Here is a 12,391-nt window from a genome sequence, read left to right as displayed (position 1 = left end):
CATCTGCAAAACCGACCAACGTGGCCTCGTCTGCTACGAGAAGCAAGAACACTCCGTTATACATCACGTTCCAGAGTAGTGGGCCCAACACAGAACCTTGTGGTACTCCCGTTGATGATGTATTCATTGGGCCCGTCCTCCGTCCCGTATCGGAAGGCTCTGTCCGGCAGGTAACTCTTGATTAACTTAGCCAAGTAACTAGGTGCATTAATTCTGGCCAATGACTCCTTACTGCGGTCCCAGTTGGCGGAGTTGAATGCATTTTTGACATTCAACTTCACCACGGCACACCACTTGCCCGAAAGCATTGCCTCTCGAGCCAAGTCCACCACTATTCTAAATAGTGTCCAGCAAACCGATATGCCGACAGGAAGCGATGCCCCCCGGTGGCTTGCCTGGTTTAGGCAACAACACCAGTTTTTCCCTTTTCCATTGTGGAGGAAATATGCCTTCCGCCATGCGCGCCTCGAAGGTATTTATGAACCAATCAGGCTTAGTCCCCACCGCCAGTTTCAGCGCTTTATTAGGAATGCTATCCAAACCCGGAGTCTTGTCATCGCCGGTCCTTCCGCAGACATCCCGGAGTTTCTCCTCGGTAACGCGAGCTATCATATTACCTTCACCTCGAATTGGGTCACCATTTCATACCCGCTCCGCGTATGGTGAGGAAAGAACATGGTCATGGCCATTCCCCAGAGATCGCTGGAACTGTCTTCATGTTCGATGGCATGCCGATCTTAGCTCCGGGATTTCACTATTCCACTAATAGTGGCTGTTTGCTTGCAAACTCTCGCGCCCGGGGCATAGCAGCGTCGCATGCCTTGGTCACCCATCGCATGATTCTCGATCGTCTCGGTCGTCATGACTCGCCAGAGCTTCAGAGAACGTATCCTGCTCGAACACCCTCGTCATCCGGCCCGGCCTCCCTACACGCTTTTTGCGAGCATTCAATCCAACACTTGGCCCACCAGCGACATTCCCAACATTTTCGGGGTATGACTCCTCGCGTCCAGCATCAAATAGTGCAGCATCTCTTCGTACTGCGTACGTGTCGCGCTAGGAGGAGCGTAACAGATATAGACATGAATCCCGTCCATCTTAGCCCTCACGAAACCAGGACGTTGCATAACTTCCTAAATGGCCTGCCCGCTGTACGCCCATATCGCTGCTTTACCGGTCTGGTCCCTGGCCCAAACAACACCACCGTAGTTGCGATAGGGTTCACAAATAATGACAACGTCAATTCCCTTCTCTCGGATGGTCTGTGAAAGGAGGTCTTGCGCCGCCTCACAATTATTGAGATTGATTTGAATCAATCTGCGGATATGTACCCAAAGTCGAGGCACCTGAAGCATCTCTTCATGTCCACTCGCCCTCTGAGCCGACAGTTGACCCAACCTATTTTCACTCTTCCCGCCGCTAGTATTTTGGACGCTGCCTCTGCTGATTCAGAACTCTACAAACCAAATTCAGAATTTTCCAAACCAAATTCAAAATTTTCCAAACTAATTTGTGAACTTTCTCAATTAACTTCAGACTTTTTCAAATCTTTTTTAGAATTTTCCATTTCAATTTTTCTATTTTTTTTCTACCAAGTTTTATACCAACTTTTTACCACTAGATAAGGATGGAGCTGGGATTCTTTGAAAAAAATCTGAACTTGCCATCAATTTTCTATCTCCATCTTTATCCAATGGTAAAAAATGGGTATAAAATTTTACATTAAAATGCTGAAAAATTCTGAATTTGAAATGGAAAATTATGTTTTTGGAATGAAAAAGTTTGAATTTGAAGTGGAAAATTTTGAAATTGATATGGAAAGGTCTGAAGTTAACTTGGAAAGTTTTGAATCAGTATCGCAAGGCCTATAAATCTTGAGGAGTTGTGGTTTATACTTCAAATAAACCTTTCGGGTTCACGCCATGAAACAATGTTCAATCTATTATAGTATTTATGTGAATTTGCAACTTATCTATGTTTTGTCATTTAGGAGACTTTTATCAGTCACCATCTTTCCATGAATCATCCACGCGGAATAGGCATGATATATTGTTTATTACTTATCGAAAAATATTATGTTTTCGCTGGAAATCTCGATAAACAATGATATACATTGTTTAAAGTTCAAGTGCATAATCAGATGATATTGCTAAGCCCAAGAGATAAGCCAATGTTTCGTACGCTGCTTTTTTTACATCCAGTTTATATGCAAAGTTTGGCATTCACCATGAAATTCCCACACACCAAACAATCATGATCAACGTCAATACAAATCCCTAGAAAGATTAGATCGGTCTATATCTGTTCTATTATTAGTTTGTAATCATTATTATTCAGTCGCCTATTGATGAGTATTTTCATTGTAGATATCCATCCTTCATAGCAGATATTAAGATAAGACAAAACCATATCAGAATATCTTGATAATATGATTAATGATATGGACTTATCTGACGAAATCTGCATTTTTTATGGCCTGATGTGCTTCGATTCGCACTTTAAATTACTAGGAAACATAAAAACTTTACTATACTATATACGTATGTATGATATACGCATTATAAATTACTTTACATTCAATCTAAAGTTAGACTTACGTTATCTTATCTTATCAAACCATTGTTTTTACTCATGTTCTTTTGTTTGCAACTTTGTTTATATCTAATGGTTGTGACGATAATATTGGAGTCAATTTAGAATTAGTTACCGTAGGGCAAACACGTCCAATTTTGTGTATGTGATCATTATCAACTTCATCAGTGAATATATGATAAATAATTGATAAAAATACCACATTAGCCACTTCACTCTACCTCAAGATCTCAGGAGAAACGTCTACCAAAGCGTATTATTTTTATATTTTTTTGCCACGAAACTTTATTCATATCGTCCTACTGTCTGTTTGGTTGTATGCCGACCATACAGGCGGAGGGGGGAGGGGGTATTCATACGTGCAAAAAGGGGGTTGACAATTTTTCCCCGAATGTAGTCGTTTGGGGTATCAAATGAAAGGTATCGATCAGAACTTTACGATGAAACACAAAGGTCTTGAATCCATAGTAATGGGAGGGAAGTTTGAAAAAGTGCAAAAGGCCTTTTCTCAGAAACTCAACTGAAAAATTTGAAAAAAAAAATCAAGAAACTGTCTCTGGACGATGTCTAGCCGTCAAAATAATCCTCTCTTTAATGGCATTGCTTCAAATGATAAAAATCTGGATTTTGTTGAAAATGAACTTGAAATCCCCATTTTCATTCTTGAGTCAGAAAGAAATATATAGCATAGTATGAAGTTTGGTATACTGTGTAATATTGTGAAGTTTGGTGGAAATCATGCTATTATTAACGAATATTCCTGCATAAGAAATTCTCGAAATCTTTCATACTAAAGCGTAGTAGTCATTAACAGATGATAAACTGGCATATTAGCCACTATATTGATTTTCTTTTATCACAGAAGGGCAGCAAGTCGACTCTCCAGTTACAATCCGGCTGGGAAGACCCCGATTTTCCGATTCAAAATGCTCAAGCAACTCGTGAGTGTAACCTCTGCTCCCACGATACCATCGTTTTAAAAATTATGGCCCATGAAAAAATGTTAGTTGATGTTCTTGAAAGAGCTTGTTGACAGCCAATTTAAGGCTTAAGCTGGTTAAAACAGAACGAATTTTGTTTTACGATCAAGGAAGGCCTGCGTCCGCCATTCACTTGATTACAGTGGGCCAAACCAATTGGAGAGAAATTTTCTCCCACTTTTTCGGTTTACGGACCTTTCTTTTTGAGTTAAGTACTCAATTTTTAAGCTTGGATTATGATGTTTATTTGTTTCAATATGATTGATACTCATGCCATGTTTGTAGATGTATATATAGTATATAAAGGGAGCGAATAACACCTTGCAACCACTTTTGGTCACGCTGCTCACACAACATAGGTGAGACAGAATGTGAAGAGCATCCTATCTTGAGCGGAACAAAGTCAAATGTTTTTCAATTGAGGGCCTAGACCTACGTGGACCGAAGCAAAAAAAAAACCTCCTCTCCAAATGGTCCATTCGGCCAATAACTCGATGACAAACTCAGACTTCCCTCAACCCTAAAACAAACTTATTAACTCTGTTCAGAACACAACGACTTTCAACAGGCGTTCATAAATTGAGCCAAAATGACTGTCTTATATATCTCCAGCACTATATGGTATATCTGGTTCACCTCATCAGCTGAAATTGAATGTGAAAATGCTGAGATTTAGGAGGCCATGACGAAGCTCAGGTCTTGGAAGTCACCTGGCTGAGAAGGAATGACTGGTGAGATGTACAAAGCCGTATGATGGGCCGTCCCAACTCATATCCAGCGTTTGTGTCGGCGTTGTCTGTGCCAAGGTTATTTCCCTGCTTTCTGGTAAACTGCCAGGGTTGTTGAATTCCCGAGGTCACCAGAGAAAGATGGAGTAATCCTCGGTTGTACAAGGCCGTGTCTTTTCTCCCAGGCCTTTCGCAAGTTTCTGGAGAAGATTATGGTCAAGAGACTGTGGTGAAAGCACCCCTTCTGTTGTCGGACAGGCAGTACAGTTTCCGAACTGGCAAGTGCATCGACTACGCCTTAATGCATGTTAAAAATTTCAAAGTTGGTCGCGCGTGTTGTTGGATTAACTTTCTGAGAGACCTTGGTATGAATTATCGTCTGAGGGTGAATGTGGAGCGCGGCTGCCAACAGGGATCTATTGCAGGTCCATTTATATGATGATGCATAAACTTTGAGATGAGCTTAGTTCGGTAGCTGAAGGCGTTGCATACGTGAATGATTACCCCATTCTTGTTAAAGGGTACACCCGACATGAGTTCGAGGAACGGAGTATTGTATGCATACGCACTGTTAATGCGTGGTCTCGTAAAGTCGGTGCCTTGTCTCAATGGAACAAAACCGTCGCGGTGTTGATCAAATGCAACTTACGTTATCTACCACTTAATTAATACTAATATTTAGGAGGCAACCCGCACCTGATCGAGTTCAGAACCCGCTTAACTGAAGTGGTGTCTTTGTTGAAGTGTATATCATAATGGGGTGCAAATGGGGCCTATTCTGCTCTCTGTTGTATGAGTTTGCGATGACGGTGCAGGCAGAAAACTGTTTTACGACCGTCATCAAGCGGTGTTTTTAGCGTGTATTCCTGCATGTTGCACGGTTTCGATCGATGCCATTGATGCATTGTGGGGAGTTCCTCCCTTCGTGTGTTTGTCTGAAGTGCTCTACCGCCGACTTTGGGTTTGAGATGGGCTTCCTTCTGACGAGGCATGGTAGCTTGAACGAGTTTCTCTTTTCTGGGAATCTTGTCGAGAATGCGCAGACTTTTCGTTGAAGAAAACCTTACCAAGTTATATTGACGCTTGAGGAGGCTGAGGAACTGCATGTGAGGTGCAGGGCCGTCTCTTCTTCCTCCTCGCATTGGCTGCATATGACTGAAACCACCACGCTGATTTTTTCCATGTGGTAGTTTAAGGGGCAGTGTCCCGTTAAAAGTCCTACTAGGGTTTTCATGTCCCACTTCTTAAGGGACAATAAAAATGTCGCTCTACCGGCTCCGGGTTCATTCACAAAGATTTTCGTCGGCAGAAATTCAAATTTCTCCATTCGGCTGCCTGAATCCTTGCCACTTGCCCCTTCAGAGTAGACTTGACAGTAGATGGCCGGATACCAAAAACTGGTTCTGGCTCCACCATTGTGGATTTAGGACCTTGGTAAGCCAGACTGTGAGTTTCCTCATTACAAGTGATGTTTGAGTGCCCTGGCACCCACATCAGGAATGTTTCGTTCAGTCAGCCAAATTTCAGCACCACCTGATGACAACTTCTGCTGATAATGCTGCCCGACTGTCGGAACAGATTCGAATGAAACGACCCCTCCATTTTTGTCGCAAATATTCTTCTGCTGACAATAAAATGGCATATATCTCCGCTTGGAATCTGGAATCTCATTTTTCCGAGAGATCGAGCGAATTCCATAATTGGATCTCCCGATCCCATCATATACTGTGCCCGCAAATTTGGCGATAATTATTACGGCAAGATCGTCCGAAAATGCTTGTGCGAAGATCTTTGTGGCCTCCAGGAGTCATAGCAGGCTGTCCATTACTAGGAGCCATAACAGAGGAGAGAGAACTTTTCCCTGTGGGCAACCCCTAAGACACCATGCCTAAATAGACGTTTGTCCGACCAATATGTAGATCTTTCTCCGCTGTAGCATGTGAAGGATCCAACTGATTAACAGCGGATGGATTCTATGTTGTCTTGTCCCGTTACAAATCGCCTCGAATGAGGCATAATTTAAGCCGCCTTCGATATCCATAAATGCGCCTAACGCTCATACTTTATCGGACACTGCCTTCTCAATTTTTGGCCTTTAGCTCATGAAGTACTGTCTCTGCGGATTTGCCTTTCTGGTAGGCATGTTGCCTACAGTGAAGTGGCCACTTAGGGTATATGTATCCCTTTTTAACCGATCTACTTGTCTTTCCAGTCCTTTTAGCAGAAAAGAAGTTAGACTAATCGGTGGGAAGCTTTTCGCGTCTGCGTAGGTGGGTTTCCCTGGTTTTGAAATAAATATTACTTTCACATCACGCCACCTGGTTGGAATATAAGCACGTGCTAGGCAACCGCCGTATATATTCCGAATGTGTAGACCCACAGCATACATTCCCTCTATTACTAGAGCAGGAATAATGCCATTCGGACCTGTAGACTTGTATCTATGGAACGATACGTTTAGTGTGAAACAGAACCTTGTTAAAATCGGTTCAATGTCCGTCTGTCTGTCTCTAACAGTCGATTTACTCGGAAACAGCTGAATCGATTGTTACGAAATTTTTTGGGAACATGTGGACTGTGTGTCCCTTTACATGCAGCGAGTAACGCTATTTTGTATTGAGTTTGAAGGGGGCTCCCCATATATGCGAAAGGGGGTGTACATTTTTTTCCACTGTATGATCATGTGGGGTAACAAATGAAACGGCTCGATTAGTACTTTCCGAAGTTGACCTTATTTTTGATATTAGATGAAACATAGAGTGAGGGTTCAAAATGTGAGTCCCAAAAAGTGAAACAGGTTTCGTTCTCAAAACCTATCCAACAAAAATATCTAAAAAAAAATCACAATGTCCCGTTCCGATATCTGAACAAATAAAGTTAATAATAGTATATTGCTATGTTTTAGAAATTTACCCGAAAATATCCCCTAGTTCATCTTAGAAGTGCAAAATGGCAACAGTGTAGTTGAAAATATAGGACATAATTCTGAAAAGTTTGAAGGCAATCCAACTATTATATATTATTGGAAGTCAAATTATTGCATTTCATGTGAATTTATTGTATTCTAGGACGTGTATGACGTCATCATCATATGTATTATATAAAATTATCTTATATGAAAGGCGGGGTCGATGGAGACACTTTGGCTTTTATTTTTTAGGTTTTTTTAGTTATTTGAATATCAGTATCAATTACTGGGGACAGGCATGTGTATACGTGTATGATATGTGTGTATGTGTGTACGTAAATATGCTTTCGTGCACAGAGTAAAGTGGAAATGCGTGAAGATGCGTTAGATCAATTTTGTGGACGATATTTATGTCTTTAATATGTATTCACATATGAGTATTTTGTTTGGCAATATATGACGGAATATTTTGCACTCTTGAATGGAAAAAGGTTCATAGAGTGTTGCTCACGTAAGATGAACACAAAACCTTTATACCTGACTTGCCTATAACCCGTTTCCTCCGTCAATGGGAAGTTCGATTTTACTTTTCTCAACACACAGACGAAGGGAGGAGGAATATCAGTAGGTTCTAGATTTCTAGAGGATCATTATTGTTTCCTTGTTAGAGCGAAATTGGATTGATCTGCATGTTCTTTTGTGATACACACTAAAATCATCTACATCCGTTCAAATAAATTTAGTAATAGGACATTAGTGTATTTTTGAAATGGTAAATTATGCATAGGTTTATTGAAGCGATGCAAGTGCAGTAAAGTAGATGATAACATAGGGCACGATAGTGAAAAGTTTGGTGGAAATGCTGTTACTGTTTGAAATAAGTTATTGTACTAAATGCATATTAGAGGGCCATAATACATCTATCAATTTTGTAGATCGGTGTATCCCATTCATTGTCAGCATTATACTAAGGCATATTTTACTCTATCTCAAAGTATCCAGCTCAGTATACTCGTAATGATATTTCAACCGAGGATCTATTAAAGGTGCGCAGTTAACACGCAGCGTTTGCCAGTTTGAATGGAATGACACTTGTTTAAATGATATTTTTGTTGTATCTTGTGCATAAGATATGACTTTTATCTTTGCATATGAAAGGAGTAATTAACTCTACTTACCCAATATCTTTAAACAGGTGTCTTTTTCCGCGTATAGGTTGCTTCTACCTTTTAGAGCATTCAGTCAAGCAACAGTGCTGGAACACTTCGCTAGATACTTTTACTGATATCTTGACGTATACATTTTTGATTATTATCTTATTTCAATTTTGACGTAGATACTAGAATTCGTTCCGCAGGTGCACATGTTGAGTTGATGAGGATCAATGATTCCTGAGATCTCTGGAAGCAATCATTCAAATGAAACAATGTTGTTCATATTTTCAGCACTGGGTGATGTTGCCCTATTCCGCGTTTTTATTAACAATTCACTCTCTTATCTTCTACCGAAGCTCAATCATACCACGCCATATTCGATAACGGCCGAAATTGTGTATATTTAACACACTCACGGCAACCAATTATCTGGTTAGGTTTAATGTTGGTTGGTTAAAACTCATACGAAATTAGAACTTTCCCTTGGGGAAAACCATTCCTATGAGCAGTAGTCTATCGTTGGCAGCCTCTATCGTCAGATAATTAACGAGATTTTTTTCAATATGTAAAAAGATTAGCTGAGAGCAAGCAAGCAACCGTTGTGACTGACTTCGGTTAGTGCGAAGACGATCGCAACGTGACGGGTGGGACCAGCTTTGTGAGTGATCCATGGGCGGTATCGCCAACGTAGCGATTTTCAGTTTAGATCGTGCACTTCGACCGCTCCGTTGTTGCTCGAAATCTCTTCACTGAATAATAGAATCTTAATTTGGTGGTTAATAGTGCGTAGATTTTTTCAATCCGTATTCGGGCTATATTCAGGATATACTTAGGAATTTATGGGATTTACTAACAACTATTTATAGCTCAGAAAAATACCTGATACTTGTGATAATGAATTGGTTGAATGCGTTCCAATGTGCTTAATGCTTAATGAATTGTGATGGTGATTGTTATCCGGTATTCCATAATCATAAGTGAATCACATGGAGTAATACGTAATAGAAATCAACCCTGAATTCTCTGAATATATGATAGTGTGATAAAAGTTTACTACATTCCTCATACGCTTCCCTGCTTTTGTGACGCGGCATCTCTTCAGATTGGATTACCTTCCATTTCGGGTTAATGCCACGATTATTTATTGTATCTAGCAATCTTGAATTTTATGCGGATGTGAAATTGTTGTACTAATTGTGCCATTAAGAAAGAAATGTTATGATATTGTCGTGTGATAGTTTCAAGATTCAGGAAAAAGTGTATTGTTAGAAATCGAAAATAGGCATTGTGGAAAATGGCGAAAATTGATAGCATTCTACCCAACGCCTCTACAAATCCATCTCCACCTTCGTCACCACCCGAAAATGGATTTCTTAAGGATTTTACAAAGTTGAAAAGCTATCTGATATTTCGTAATCTGCAAAACGATAAGGTGAGGAATTTGAACATTTTGCGTCGCAAATTAGATGCTTTAGGAAAAAAATTACATGTCGTACATTAGCAAAAAATTTCCGAAAAAAAAGTTGTTTTATATGTTTCTATCCCTAATGGAAAAGTGTTGACAAATTTAATGATCTTATCAATAGTATTGATTGTGTTTGTATATCATCATCATCATCAACGGCGCAACAATCGGTATCCGGTCTAGGACTGCCTTAATAAGGAACTCCAGACATCCCGGTTTTGCGCCGAGGTCCACCAATTCGATATCCCTGAAAGCTGTCTGAAATGTTTCAACTTTGCATCTGGTGGTGTTTTCCCACGTGCCTCGGCCTACTTTGCACAAGTGCCAGACACTGTCCCAGAACGTGTATAGAGGTTTCATCACACTCCGCACAGAACTTGCAGGCAGCGTCCGTAGATATCACTAGCTTCCCTAGGTGATAGTTTACTCGGCAGTGATCGCTTGGAATTCCCGCTATAATTCGAAGGCTGTTCTTGGTAAGGTTTAGGCAATCCTTTGTGCGCTTGGGTTCGTATCCCCCAATAAGCACCCTGGACTGCTCCATTCCTGGTAGACCTGCCCAGTATAGTTCTTTCAACCGTTCCTATTCATTTTTTAATGTCATAGCCATGAACCCGTTTTCGTCTCCACAGAAGGCCCGGGTAAAGGCGCCCCTGCTTTCTTCTTAGTTATTTTGTTCGCTGCCTCATTGCCTTCTAACCCAACATGACCTGGAACCTAGAGTATCTAGACCTTCTTAAGCGAGCCGAGCGTATTCAGTCTCTCGAAGCTTCACCTAGTTGGACCTAAGTGCCTTGACCGCTACTTGGTTGTTAGTCAGAATAGCAATGTTCTACCCCCTATAGTTCCTTTGGAGATTAAAGCCTGGTATATGCACATCCATTGGCTCCAAGTATATTTTCCTTCGATTAATGGCACCGTGTGTCATAGATACGCTCTCCCATTTTGCGTTCTTATTCCACCCTGTCTCAAACTTCTTTTCGAAGTGAAACCTCGTAGTCATGTTATCCCTCGGTATCAAAAATTCGGGTACCGCCTAGAAAGAATATCAATCTTCTTTTAGTTTAGACAGTTCTTCGCCTCACTGATACTCCCGGCCATCCGGAAGATTGCCCTCCTTGCCTGCATCTGTATGTGTAGATGGAGAGGCGCTTATCCCAGAAGGACCTCCCGTTGGGCATGTCCTCATTACCCCGCTGATACACAGGCAAGCTAGTCTTTGGACTTTGTGCAACTCCCTGGCTTTGAGTTCAGTTGTTTCTGCCCAGATTACCGCTTCATAGGTAATCATTGACCTTCCTATTGCAGTGTATTTCCAAAGTAGTATCTTCGGGGTGCAACCCCATTTTTTTCCTGCTATGGACAAGTCATCAGAGCCCTTGTAACTTTCCGATAAGTGTTTCCGACATGCTTCTTCCAGAGTAATTTTTGGTCTAGTGTAATTCCCAAATTTCATGTAACTTTATGACTCACAGGTGATCAAGCTTACGTTCCTAATGAATGATACTATTTTTGGCTGGATTAGTACGCAGTCCCACCGTTCTACACCAGACGCTAGTAACCCTTAATCCAGTTTGGATTCTATCACATAGGGTAGTCCCATATTTACCTCTACAGATTAAAACAATGTGGTCCGCGTAACCCTGGACCTGTTTAAAAGTTCCCACTGCCCACTTTACCCTAGTTTCCGAGCATACCTCTGTTGCTAGTTTCCAGTTCTGCTTTCTTCACCTTTTATGCGTTGTTGGGGTGTCAGACAGAATGGCTCCATCTCAGGCAGGGTCTGCCTTGTCTTCTTTTCCTACCATAGATATTGCCCTTATAGACTGTCCCAGCTGGATCATCCTCATCCATACGGATTAAGTGACCCGCCCACCGTAACTTATTGAGGCGGATTTTATCCACAACCGGACGGTCATGGTATCGCTCATAGATTTCGTCGTTATGTAGGCTACGGAATCGTCTATCCTCATGTAGGCGGGCAAAAATTCTTGGGAGGATTCTTCTCTCGTACGCGGCCAAGAGGTCGCAATTCTTCTTCTACGAGGAATACATGAGAACTGGCAAGATCATTGTCTTCTACAGTAAGAGCTTTCACCCCCCGACCCGGTTCAAGAATTAACATCTGGACATCTGGGTTTCTATAGGAATCTTACTTCCTCTTGTCAGACAATAGGAAAGGCTGAATATTGGCTCAATGAGTAATACCCTCCGGTTTAAAGGATAATGTCTTTATTCAAGTCAATTAGAGGACTGAAATATCTTTACTACTTATCTATCTTATTGCCTAAATGGTCCGCGCAAGGTATGCAGTGAATATGGCTGGTTTCAAAATTCTGATCATCAAACTAAATAGGAAAAAATGGCGGAAAACTTCAATATTATTGTTAGTCTATCCCTACTGAAACGGTAATCTGAACTCCACTCTTCGCTTCACTATCATCCGTAGATTGTTGATGTAGCTAGGTTAAGATCGTCCAGAATAGAGAGTGCGTTATTCAAGCTTACTCACTGTTGGTCGACTTATCATACACTCCAGTAACATTCTAACAATTACCTCAACA

At 41.1% G+C, this 12,391-nt stretch overlaps 1 protein-coding gene across 3 annotated transcripts in view; it reads left to right on the top strand.

Annotated features, from left to right (window-relative positions):
- Nucleotides 1-12,391, top strand: part of LOC119655920 — a 256,712-nt gene that overhangs the window by 109,984 nt on the left and 134,337 nt on the right. Inside the window, exon 1 of one of the 3 annotated variants that reach the window (XM_038062088.1) lies at nt 8,894-9,794. The exons of the other annotated variants lie outside the window; for them this stretch is intronic. Within the exon in view, the coding sequence (XP_037918016.1) occupies nt 9,657-9,794 (138 nt within the window). The 5' untranslated portion in view covers nt 8,894-9,656. Of the gene's footprint in view, nt 1-8,893; nt 9,795-12,391 lie in introns of those variants that run through there. 3 annotated transcript variants of the gene reach the window in all.

This window comes from Hermetia illucens, chromosome 4 (genome assembly GCF_905115235.1).
Source record: "Hermetia illucens chromosome 4, iHerIll2.2.curated.20191125, whole genome shotgun sequence".
NCBI lineage: Eukaryota > Metazoa > Arthropoda > Insecta > Diptera > Stratiomyidae > Hermetia > Hermetia illucens.
The sequence above is the reverse complement of the archived record's forward strand: the minus strand, read 5'-3'. Positions and strand labels throughout refer to the sequence as shown.